This window comes from Myotis lucifugus, unplaced genomic scaffold (genome assembly GCF_000147115.1).
Source record: "Myotis lucifugus unplaced genomic scaffold, Myoluc2.0 scaffold_537, whole genome shotgun sequence".
In the NCBI taxonomy this organism is placed as follows: domain Eukaryota; kingdom Metazoa; phylum Chordata; class Mammalia; order Chiroptera; family Vespertilionidae; genus Myotis; species Myotis lucifugus.
Window position 1 is genome coordinate 202322 of NW_005871585.1, and position 13300 is coordinate 215621.

Below are 13300 nucleotides of genomic sequence, written 5' to 3' on the forward strand. Positions count from 1 at the left end.
GAGAGTCAACTTTATCTTAAGAAAAAACATGTTAGACCATTCAGATTTCTTATTCATCATTTTTAAAACTCATTAGCACTAAAAAAATTATCTGTGACTATCATTAATCATGCTATTTCTTATTATCTATTAGAACATAAAAAATGTTGTAAATTTGGGGGGATACAAAATATCCAATATAATTCTTAATATAATGAATGTAGCAGCTGATTAATAAGGGCAATGGATATTATATGAACAAAGAGCAGAGGGAATATCTGAAAGTTTATCATAAAAATGAAGAAGCATAAACAATATATTACCGTGTAAGATGGTCTTTTCCTCCCCAGGCTTCTCTTCTTCCAGTTTGCCTTTTTTCTGCCTCTTTGCTGTGATTTCATCCAATTCTTTTTGTTCTTCCTAAGGAAAATAAGGAGTCAACTTTAAAATAGATGTCCTAGGACCCTATCATGGCCAAAGGCGGCTATACATTCTTTATAATGAGCTCCATTTTTTGCTGAATCAATAGCTTTAAGTATGTCTCCCAGGATAACAACCTCAACTCTTCAACAGATTACAAAATGATATTAAACACATAATGGGTACTAGTTAATGATTTTAAACTCATTTTATACAAAACCCATCCTGGAACACCTAAAAATAAATTTAACATATTACATTAATTATGCAAATGAAAGGATAAGGCAATTAGAAAGCCTAATACCAGACAGGAAGCTAAATTTTAGTGCACAGTGTTGTTACATAGTCATAAGAATATAAGCAATGTCAGTAGATTTGTGACACAACTTTTATGGAATGAAAATGGGGTAGTAGAAAATCTTTATCTACAATAACAAAGACGTTGACAGATGAAGTTTAAAATAAAGAAATAGTAGCATATGTATGTTATTGAGTTATATTAATATAACAATATGCATGTTATTGGATGTGAGATACAGCTAGAATAAAAGTTTCATGAGAATAGGATTTTCTTGATCCTGTCCACTGCTATATACCTCAGACCTAGAACAGTGATTGACTCATAGTGAAATTAGGAGGTGGGGAGGAACAGGGTAGGGGTCTATTGCTTTACTTCATAGTAGAATTAAAAAACACACACAATATAGATATGTTACTTAGTTAAAAATTTTAAATAAATAAGTAAAACCTACGTCAATTCTAAAATTATAGAAAGGCTGATTCTTTAGTTACTACCTGAATATCTAGTATCAGAACAGCTACCATGGCAGCATAATAGCATTATCAAGGTGATTTTTATTAAAAATTGTTCAATATTAAATTACAATAAAACAGTATGGAAGACAGTAAGTCAGAAAAAATGTAAGTAAAAATATTCTAAAGAAAAACAAATCTTACTGTATTTTCTCAATTAAGCAAGGCAGAGAATTTTAATGAGTCATTTGGTTCTCTAAGGAAACCTCATTTATTAATATAGGTTTAATAGCAATATAGCATACACCTGAATTGACAATGAAAAACATCAAAGCTTACTTCCGAAGGTTTGGCTACATCTTTTTCATCCACATATTTTGCCCATGGTCCCAGGAAACCATCAATGTTAGATGCATCATTTTCTTTGAACTTTTTCCTCTTTTCTATTTTCTTCTGACCAGTTTCAAACACAGTTAAACCTATATTTAAAAAAATAGACATCACAAATATAGATTTTTCTAAAGAAATAGCAGCATATATATAATTTTACTTTATATTATTCATGTGACCAAAAATCTATTAAAAAACACACAATAAAATCTATATAAATGTGCCGGATATACAAATATATAAATGTGTCAAGTAATACAAAAAGGGATTCAGTGTTCTGGGCAAAGAAATTTTCTAACACTGTAACATTTGCAAATTCTAAATATATGTAAAAAAAAGACCAGCTATGGACACAATCCTTTTAATGAATCATAGACCTACATCAGCGGATTTTACCACTTTTTGAGAGAAACTCAGCAATTTAATCTTGCTATATTCTGTTTTTTAATGAGCCTTTTATGAAAAAGGTTCCAATGAGCTGATGAGCTTTGTTCAAATTAGCATTTAGAATATGACACTTTGCCTTAGAATAACACAAAATGAAAGAGCACAAATATGTATTTTAAAATACATGAAAAAACTCAACATTCAGCTCTAGCTGGTTTGGCTCAGTGGATAAAGCGTCAGTCTTTGGACTGAAGGGACCTGGGTTCAATTCTGGTCAAGGGCACATGCTGGGGTTGTGGGCTCGATCCCCAGTGTTGGGGCATGTAGGAGGCAGCCAATCAATGATTCTCATAATTGATGTTTCTCTCTCCCTCTTCCTCTCCCCCTCTGAAATCAATCTATAAAAATAAAAGCGTAATATGCTAATTAGACCAGACATCCTTCCAGACGACATTCTGGATATTCTGGATGAAGCTGTGGCAGCGGGGGCTGAGGCAGAGGTCCCCGGCCACTACACCGAGGCAGAAGCAGAGGCAGCCACAGCCGCAGTGGCGGCGGGGGCCAAGCCCCTTGCACAAATTTCGTGCATCGGGCCTCTAGTGAAAATATATTAAAAAACAAAAACTCAACATTCAAAGCAACCCTTCAAAGATAATCTCCACAGGCAAGCACAATAAAATTTTTTCTGCTATTAAAATGTAGCTTGACATTAGTGTTGAGAAATAAAATGATAAAATCAGCTATGCATTAATTGTAATTTACTGAATAATTTCTACGAGGTTGGCAATGTGCCACGTACTCAGAACAACTTCCCAAAATAGGTACAACTATCTTCCCTACAAGGTTGCATACCTAGTAAGTGGCAAAGCTGTAAAACTATAATCGTTCTAAACTGCAACACTATTGTCTCAACTTAAAAGAAGAATCAACAGCTAAATAAAGTACTAGTTTTATTCCTATTGTCTAAAGTCAATCTGCCATACAGCAATTACAGGTATAAATAATTTGAAATAAATTACCTTGATTTTTTTCAGCTTCTTCTACAGAACCAATATATTTAGTAGTTACTTGATTATCTAATGAAGGGTCCAACGCATAACCTGAAAGGAAAAAAGTAGATATTACTGACTTCATTTTTTGCCATTTGCAATTCATTTTAATTCTATACAAATATACTCATTTCACATTTTCTTCCCCAGATGTCAAAAATACTCTCCTTAACTTAGAGTACCAATCCTTCTTTCCTGAGTTTTGTTTCTATTCAGAAAATTAATCTCAGGCTGGACCATGAATGACTTCAGCAGAGTAAGAAGTATCTCATGGGATGAAGCTAGCACATTGATATTATATTACTATTAAGGTACCTTTCATCCAAAATATCCAATTGTAGTCTTAAATTTTGGAAGAGCTTAAAATTATACATATATCAACCTGGCCTGTATGGTTCAGTTGGTTGAGCATCATCCCATGCACTTAGTATAGAACCAACCACCTGGCACCAGTTTGATGCCCAGTTGGGGCACATGCCCAGGTTTTGGGATCAATCCCCGTGCAGAAGGTAGTCGATAGATGTTTCTATCTCTCTCTTCCTGTCCCTTCCTCTCTCTGAAATCAATAAAAATATTCAGAAGTTTAGAAACTCTTTTTCTTTTTGGTAAACAGATAATACATGGCTTAGTTTATCAAATTATATAAACTACTGAATAATTTAAAAATAGGGTAAGACGAACTACATAAAATCTAGCTATTTATTTTGAAAATCCCATCTCAGTAAAGATAGTCTGCCTTCTCAGTTTTAAAATAATATATTTCTACTTTATAAATCACTATTTGTATTTCCTTGGTAAGAGAAGGATATCAGCTAGCATATGAATACACTCCTTCAACTAGAAACAGAGTACAAATAAAAGACTACATATAAATGTGGTCTCAGTGGCTTATAGGAACTTAAGGGGAAAAAGTCTATATTAACTCAAATCAGTTATTTTCAAGTAGGGGTGCTAGTATAATAAATGTTTGGTAAGATCAGTTTTAATAATAATCTAGCATATTCAAAAAAGAGAGCTAGATCATTAATTAGTCTATGGCTTACAACCCATGTGAACTATCATGGAATTCATAATAGTAACAGACTATTTTTTAAAAAAATATATCTTTATTGATTTCAGAGAGGAAGGGAGAGGGAGAGTGAGTTAGAAACATCAATGATGAGAGAGAATCCTTGATAGGCTGCTTCCTACACACCCCACACTGGGGATCGAGTCCCCAACCCAGGAATGTGCTCTGACTGGGAATCGAACCGTGACCTCCTGGTTCATAGGTCAATGCTCAACCACTGAGCCACACCAGCTGGGCCAGCCTATTTTTTTTTTACGGGCACATCTTAGTGACTATAGTTAACATTTAAAATTTCCCAGCTAGCCGGACCGGTTTGGCTCAGTGGATGGAGCGTCGGCCTGCGGACTCGGGGGTCCCAGGTTCGATTCCGGTCAGGGGCATGTGCCTTGGTTTCGGGCACATCCCCAGTGGGGGGTGTGCAGGAGGCGGCTGATCGATCTCTCTCATCGATGTTTCTGGCTCTCTGTCCCTCTCCCTTCTTCTCTGTAAAAAATCAATAAAATATATTTAAAAAAAAAAAATTCCCAGCTAAAGATTAAAAAGAACAAAGATTTGTTATCAAACATACTTTTCAAACAAGCTAAGGATGTAAGTGCCCACCTCACCCTCATGATATGCTTAGTATAGAACCAACCACCTGGCTATTAGCTCATTTGCATATTTTTTTCAGTATTTAAAATTCGTTCTTATCTGGAGGAGAGAGCCTGATGGGAGAAAAGCAGCTACAGAATAGAATCTGTGAAAGCACAGGTTCAAATTCCATGAGTTATTTTATCTTTCATCTCTTTGATGTACAGAACAGTGTTCTGTAAATGATGTATTTTTAAAAATGAGACTAGATAAGGCTTATATAAAATTTAAACAACATACCCTAAGTTTAAAAATCCCCATCTCAATCATAAAAACGTATTTAGAGTGTCTTGAAGGAAATTTATGTCTATATAAATGGCACTGCGCTATGTTTGCAGGGATGAAGTAGGAGGCAGAGGGAAAGGCAATCCCTGGTCCTTCCTGTGTTAGCTGTGTAAACACCAATCCCCAACTCATCTGGCCATAGTCTTGTTTCTGAGAAAAGGAACTTACACTCTCCTCCTTTTCCATCCTCTGTGGTAAAATCTTTATAGCTACCATCACCATTACCACTACTGCCTCCCACCCTGGGTAATTAGGGGATAAAAGTATTTTCCTTTACAAATAAGACAAGTTAAATATTTAGCTATATGTCTTACTAAAAGTCAGCTAGTGACAGAATAAAATATAACTCTAACACTAAAGAATTTCAGTCCAATTCGTTTTTTATTATTCTATGTCTCAAATATATGAATATATTTGCATTTTATTTCTGAAATATTCTCATCTATCTTTCTGAAGCTTATTTTCCATTTTATCTTTTTAATGGAGTTAACATCTACTTTTTTCATTTGTAGTCTTATTTGAAATGGCTATCAATTTTATTATTTATCCTTAAGTAATTAACTCTAATATCTGAATAGGTAAATGAGAATAGACTATAAACAATTTGCAAAAGAATGGTTACAAATACAAATACTAAAAGATAGTGCGGGTTCAGTTCCAGACAATAAAGGGATATTTTAATAAAGTGAGTCATAATCTTTATGCCTGTGTAGGGTCTTGTCTTTAATTTGTAAAAAAATGCAACATCTGTGAAGCGCAATGAGGTATGCCCTTATATGGAAAAACCTTCAACCTTACTAGTAGTCCCAAAGAATAAATTAACAAAGAGATAATACTTTATTTATCAAATAAACAAAGAAAAACAATCATATGGATCTTGGGTAAGGAGAAATAGGACTTCCGTGCATGGTGGTGGCCCTATAAGGTGGGAGGAATGCTTTTGAAAAGCACTTTGACAATATAAAACAAAAGCTTTAAAAACATTTATATTCTTAGACCTACTTCTGAGAGCTCTTTTTAGAAAATAACGAAGCCCAGATGGCGTGGCTCTGTTTGAGCATCAACCTATGAACCAGGAGGTCATGGTTCGATTCCCAGTCAGGGCACATGTCCAGATTGCAGCTCGATCCCCACTGTGGGGCATGCAGGAGGCAGCCGATCAATGATTCTCTCTCATCACTGATGTTTCTATCGCACACTCCCTCTTCCTTCTTCTCTGAAATCAATAATACAAATATACTAAAAAAAATAATGAGAAAAAGTCATAAAGTTTTATGGACAAAGATATTCACCATCATATTAAAAAAAAGAATTTATCAAACATACTTTTCAAACTTCAAAAAAGCATTTTACTGCAATTCAACATATACATTACCACTTTTTTTTGTTGTTAAATCTTTACCCAAGGATATTTTTCCACTGATTTTTAGGGAGAGTGGAAGAGAGAGGGAAAGACAGAGAGAAACATCGATGTGTGAGAAACACATCAATTGGTTGCCTCCTCTACTAGCCCTGACCAGGGCCCAGCCGGCAAGGAAGCTACAACCAGGGTACATACGGGCCCTTAACCAGAATTGAACCCAGGACCTTTTGGTCTGCAGGCCGATGCTCTATCCACTAAGCCAAATCGGCTAGGGCCATTACCACATGTTTAACAGTGAAAACTGGAACCAACTTGAAATCTAAATGATACAAGAAATTTTTATATAAATGATATCTTTCATTCAGTAGAGTATTTTAAAAAAATCATTTTAAAAGGTTAATAAAGAATTTCTGATACTGAAGTGAAAACTAAGTTATTAATAATGATGGTGAAACTAAAAGTGTTTAAATTCTATTCTCCACTTCCACTGACTGGTGTAGAGAAAATTCTGGGTGAACGCAGAAGAAAGGGAAGAGACCTCACTGAGAAGCCCCCCAGCAAGGGAGCAGACCAAGAACCCAAGAAGAAAAGGGAGGAAAACATGACGAAACAATCACACAAACCATCGACAGTCTAAAAAGTCAGGATAAACACCATCAATGGGAGCCAAAAGCAAAACTGTAGAACAAGTGTGCGGGATGATAAAGCAAATTAGATTATCTGCACCGATAAGGACTCTACAGGTGGGTTCTGTGACAAACTAAATGTACGGTACAGCACCAATCTTCCAGAAATAATACACTTAGATTATAACATTGCTAGGACTATTCAAAAACGGGGAAAAAAAGTATATTTGTTTAATACTTGGGAGTAAAAAAAAAAAGAGAGACTGTTAAACCTGAAATTGATTAACTAGTTTATTAAGGTCAAACAAACTGCTCTCAGTTCTAAGATTATCATCAAGGGAGACAAATGATAATGTTGCTTTGCAACGGGTCACTCCCTTTAGGAAAGCTACATTCACTTTTTTGTCTTAAACTCACTAAATAGTTCAACCTGTGTCCTAGACCAGCCCCTCCTAATGGGAGAGGCAAAAAACACCAGCTATTTAAAAAAAAAAGTAAGCCTGGCCTGTGGCTTAATGGTTGAACTTTGACCTATGAACTAAGAGCTCATGATTCAGTTCCTGCTCAGGGCACATTCTCAGGTTGCCTCCTCCATCCTCAGTGGGGGCGTGTAGGAGGCAGCCGATCAAGGAATTCTCTCTCTTCATTGATGTTTCTATGTCTCTCTCCCTCCCCTTCCTCTCTGAAATCAATGAAAATATATTATTTCTTAAAAAGTAAGGCTATTTCTGAATCCAGATCTAAAGCCAATTCAATAATTTTAAATGGTTACTCTTTTTCTATAGGATAATTTAAGGAAGAAAGTAGATATCAGTATAAACTTAATTACTTTTTTCTTGTTTTGTTTTAAAGAAGACTTAAGGTATCTAAATTTATTGCTTAAGGACCTTCTAAAGTGTAAGAAAATATTTAACTCTATCATAGGCTAAAATATAATAAATTCATGATGCAATAGAGTTGATTTTTGTGTGCTACATATGTACTTACATGGATCCCTTATAAAAGCAATGAGTACAATGTATTTATACCTATTTTTTTGGACTGGAAGTTTTCTAGGTGATTTTAGAGGTATACGGTTAAGACAATTATAACCTCACCATGCTGAAATATTTTATAAATGACAATCTTTTTTACAACTAGTTTCTATGACTATATTGTGATAAATAATTAAGACCATTTGTACTAAACTTCTCAACTAAATTTACAGTGAATGTTTGCATTACTAAATATTTAAAAAGTAACTTTCTAACATTAAAATATAATGTAAATTATGATACAATCAATGGATTATTACATAGCTCTTAAAATGGATTAGCTTTGAGATGATAAAGTAACACTGAAAATGCTTGTAATAAAATATTGAATAAAAAAGTGAGATGCAAAATTTTCAGTTTAGAAAGATAACAGCTCTGTAATACAAACATAAAAATGAAGAAATATTTGGAGGAATAATATCACAATGCTGAAAGTAGATATTTTAGTACTAGAGGCCCGGTGCACGAATTTGTGCACAGGTGGGGTCCTTCGGCCTGGCCAGCAATCAAGGCCTATGGGGGGGGGGGGGGGGCAGCCGGCAGAGGGCAGGCACCACAGGAGGTTGGCCGTCTGGTTGGGGGGCTGGCCAGCTAGGGGGAGGGACCACAGGAGGTTGGTCAGCCGGGGGGGAGGGGCCATGGCAGGTTGGCTGGCTGTGTGGGAAGTGAGGAGCCACAGGAGGTTGGCTGTGGGAGTGCACTGACCACCAGGGGGCAGCTCTTGTGTTAAGTGTCTGCTCCCTGGTTGTCAGTGTGTGTCATAGCACTGGTCGACCAGTCATTTGGTTGTAATGGTTGCTTAGGCTTTTATACACAGTAGGTCCTCGGGTTATGTCAGAGAGAGATCCATTCCTATGGCATGATGTAATGCAATTTTTGCCATAAGGTCCTCGGGTTATGTCAGAGAGAGATCCATTCCTATGGCATGATGTAATGCAATTTTTGCCATAAGTCGGAACCCACCTACATAAGCACCTACATCACTCACATGGAGCACATACACAGCAGAAATGAAGTGAAACAGTAAAAAATAATTGAAAGAAAGATAACAATTCCTGACCTTTACTTGTGGTAAATAAATAATAAAAAACATAAAGCATATATGTACATACGTCAAAATGACGGAACTTTTTTTTTAATAAATAAATGGGAGATGGCGACATAACCACGAAACGACGTACATCGAGTCTGACATAACCCGAGGACTGCCTGTATATAGATAGTGAGATTATAAGTATATTTTTTTCTTTTCTCTTAAATGTCTAAAATTTGTTTGTATTACTTTTTAATGATAGTAACTGTTATTATATAGTATCACTGGAAACATTATATTGTTCCTTAACTTTTTTTGGTCCTGTCTTATAATGATGGAAGTTAATGGTACATATGACAGAAAAATTTGTTTAGAACTTTAAAAAAATTCTATTGTATTAAATGAAAGGAGTTATCAGGATTCTAACTGAGAAAAAAAACAACTTTTAAAAAAAGAGATGATATTGCTGATATTTAAGATGTGATTATTAGCCCTAGCCAGGTAGCTCAGTTGGCTGGAACACTATTCCGATGCACCAAGGTTGCAGGTTTGGTCCCTAGATCAGGGTACAAACAAGAATCAACCAATGAATGCATAAATAAGCGGAACAACAAATCAATGTTTCTCTTTCTCTCAAAAAAATCAATTTAAAAAAGTGATCATTAAATCTGTTGTTAAAAAAATTCAGTTTTCTTTTTCAATTCTTTTTTGAGAAAGAAACATCAGCACAAGTAGTTTATTCATAAAGAAGATCACAGCTACAACAGGCATAAACATTCTCATTTACTTTGCTCACCCACCCCTATAAAAAGATCTGGAAAGCAGCACCAGTGTGTCTGTCACACTACAGATGTGGATTATAGGAAGAAAAATGAAAGGCACCACCAAATAAGGACAAATCTGAGCATGTGACCAGAAGCTATGATTTGTGGAACTCTCAATAAGGACTTATAAAACCATCCTCTTTTTAAGAGGATTCTCAGCCTTGTGTGTATGCACGTGAACTTTTTAAAATCTTGCCACTGATAAGATATAATTATTTTATACAATAAATTTGTGGCCATTCTATTTCTGATGCCCTCAGTGATCAATAGAAAACTTTTCAGTGATAAGCTCTGTATATAAAATAAAAAATGTAACCTCTTAATCTATCCTGTCATTTACTGACTCAACAGAGAACATTCTGTTTTTAAGACATTTAGTACTCAGAATTCAGAGCAGATTTAGAATGACAGTTAAAAATATTAATTTACCTTCCCATTTGTATATTTATTGATGTGTATAAGAAAACACAATACCCTTTTTGAGGGAATCCAGGTTAATAAATTTAAAAAGCTAGAAGATAAAACAGATTCATCCTCTCTCTCTCTCTCTCTCTCTCTCTCTCTCTCTCTCTCACACACACACACACACACACACACACACACACAAAGACACACACACACACAAAGACACACACACACACCACTTCTAATAAAGTCAAACTTGAAACTCTAAGTCTTAGCACCTTACCATATGTGGCAAAAGTTCTTCTTTGCTGTTCAAACATAAAATCATTGATATGAGCTGGTTCAGCATACCCAGAAAGCATATTTCTGGGGGCAGCCATTTGCTGGGTCCTAAAGGGATTTTCTGGTCCAAACTGTAGTGTTATTAAAAAAAAAAGAAAAAGAAAAATAACTTAAATTCTGAGTGTATAAACTAGAATTACTAGAATAACATACAATGAATAATATATGTTCAACTCTAAATCATCAGGGGCTGATGAACCTGTTTGGGAACATGCTCGCCTCATTTAGCTCAGTGCTACTAGAAGATGGCTGATTAGGACTGTTTGTTAATCTTAGGACAGAAGGAGAGAAACCTAGCTCACCCAATTCTACAAATGCCTATTTAATTGAAATGAACTTCAGTATTCAGCTCCTCAGTCACACTAGGCACGTTTCAAGAGCTCAACAGCCTCTTATGGTTATTGGGTACTACATTTCCATTATGACAGAGTTCTACTTGACAGTGTTCCTCTAGATAAGTGACACTATTGTTTTGTTTAAACCAGGATGTGGGGACTTGGTGGGGGGGACTTTTATACCAATAATGGCACCATGAAGTAATTTTAAAAATACATGTTTCTCCTCTACTAGATTATAAGTTCCTCAAAGGTAGAGACTAGAATCCTTAAAACTTACCCTAGTTCCTGGGAAGTAGAAAGCACTAATAAAGGAAAGATTAATCAAAATCCCATGGGGGCAGAAGACAGTAAAATAAACAATAAAAGTAAAGTGCTTTAAAAAATTTCTCCATTCTAAAAAGTCACACTATGAAAGCCTTGCACAAAATAGTACCATTATTTGTTTATAATGCTTTGAGTTTCCAGAATGGCTTTCCAAATGTTATTTAATTTGTACAAAAATCCTGGAAAGTTAGAGAAGTATTTTCTTTCTCATGTTAGAAATGAAGAAAAAGGCCAAAGATGATGTATTTTACCTGATTTAGAGTCAATAGTTTTATTCATTAGTAATAGCAAGGTTAGGATAAATCCCAATCTAGCATTCTATTACATAAACTATTCCTTAAATATACAATCATAGCCTCTAACTTTAAAAAAATGCTATTATAGCCAAAACCGGTTTGGCTCGGTGGATAGAGCGTCGGCCTGCGGACTGAAGGGTCCCGGGTTCGATTCTGGTCAAGGGCATGTACCTGGGTTGCGGGCACATCCCCAGTAGGAGATGTGCAGGAGGCGGCTGATCGATGTTTCTCTCTCATCGATGTTTCTAACTCTCTATCTCTCTCCCTTCCTCTCTGTAAAAAATCAATAAAATATATTTAAAAAAATGCTATTATAAAGTACTGGGAGAATACCTTTCCTCATTTTGTTTTAGATAAAGAATAAAATAAACTTACCACTTGGAAAATAATGGAATTACATGTAATATTTTTATTTGAATTCTGAAAGGTCTACTGTCAAGATGAAATATTTTGACATTAGAACATCTTAGGTCACTGGCATTAGAAACCACTTTTCTATGATGTATAACCAGAGCCATAAATATAAATTATTCATAGTCTCTTAACCAGAATGTTGCCTTCTCTAAATATCAACATTATATTATGCACAAAAATCTAAATTTAAAGGATGTTAAGTTTGCCTTACAATTTTTCTGCTTAAGGAAAATTACAATATTCTTTTTTATCGACAACTTCCATTTCTATGTTTAAAATAATTCAATCTTAAAATACCTGTTTTCTATATAAAGCTTTTATTACTATTTATTCTAAATTATAATAAAGGAGAGTACAAGGCTTTGTAGGCCATATTAGTTCTTCCTGTGTTGCTAGGTAAAAACAAAAGGAAAAAAAAACACCTAAACTGCTGAATGCTGAAATTTTCAGTTAACTTCATTCAGGCATGAAATTTATTACAAAACAAGAAACATCCATAAAATTAAAGATAATAAAATGAAAAGTTTCCTAGATTCTCTACTTGCTACAGTCAGCTACATCTGCATAGCAGCATGTGATTATTATTTCTAAAACGATAAAAATCCCCATTGCTCTTACTGTTAATTCCTTTCATATATAATAAATTATCAATCATGCTTATAATTTCCAATTTAAAAAAGGAAAATATAATTTCCATAGTCTTATTTTATTAAGATCTTACAAAAAGAGAGTAATTCTTCTATAGGCCACACATATCAAACCAAATTTTAAAGAAAAATTCTCAGCATCAAAGAACTTTGATTTTTATACAAATACAGATCCATATATTACAGATAAGTGTATTTTATATGAGGTGCTATCCTTAACATCAGTCTAAAAATTTAAATATGCTTGTCTTATAGATATTTAAGCTGAGACAACAAAAAATTTAATGATATAGGAAGCTGTGTGGGGGACATTCCATCTATATCTGGCTCTCACCTTAACTGCCTGGTTACTGGCAGCTATTGGAGCTGAGCTCACAGACATTAAATGTCAACAAAGGCAACCCTGGTCAGGTGGCTCAGTTGGGTGGAGTATGGTCCGTACACCAAAAGGTTGCAGGATCAATTCCTGATCAAGGCACATACCTAGGTTGTGGGTTCAATTCCCAGTCGGGGTGTGTACGGGCAGCAACAGATCAATGTCTCTCTCTCTCTCTCTCTCTCTCTCTCTCTCTCTCTCTCTAAAATCAATAAACATATCCTCAGGTGAGGATTTAAAAAATTATTAAATGTCAAACAAAGGCAGAGAACATTACTTAGTAAGACTCAGCTCTCCTAACTACTCAAAATATGTC

General features: G+C 34.9%; 1 protein-coding gene across 3 annotated transcripts in view; it reads right to left on the bottom strand.

Moving 5' to 3' along the window:
* The window catches only part of CDC40 (cell division cycle 40), a 47446-nt gene that overhangs the window by 19158 nt on the left and 14988 nt on the right, over positions 1-13300 (bottom strand). For all 3 annotated transcript variants that reach the window (XM_006104039.3, XM_023745328.1, XM_023745329.1), the window contains 4 exons: positions 10531-10660; positions 2949-3029; positions 1492-1631; positions 303-399 (listed from right to left, as the gene is read on the bottom strand). In XM_006104039.3, the coding sequence (XP_006104101.2) occupies positions 303-399; positions 1492-1631; positions 2949-3029; positions 10531-10660 (448 nt within the window). The remainder of the gene's footprint in view (positions 1-302; positions 400-1491; positions 1632-2948; positions 3030-10530; positions 10661-13300) is intronic.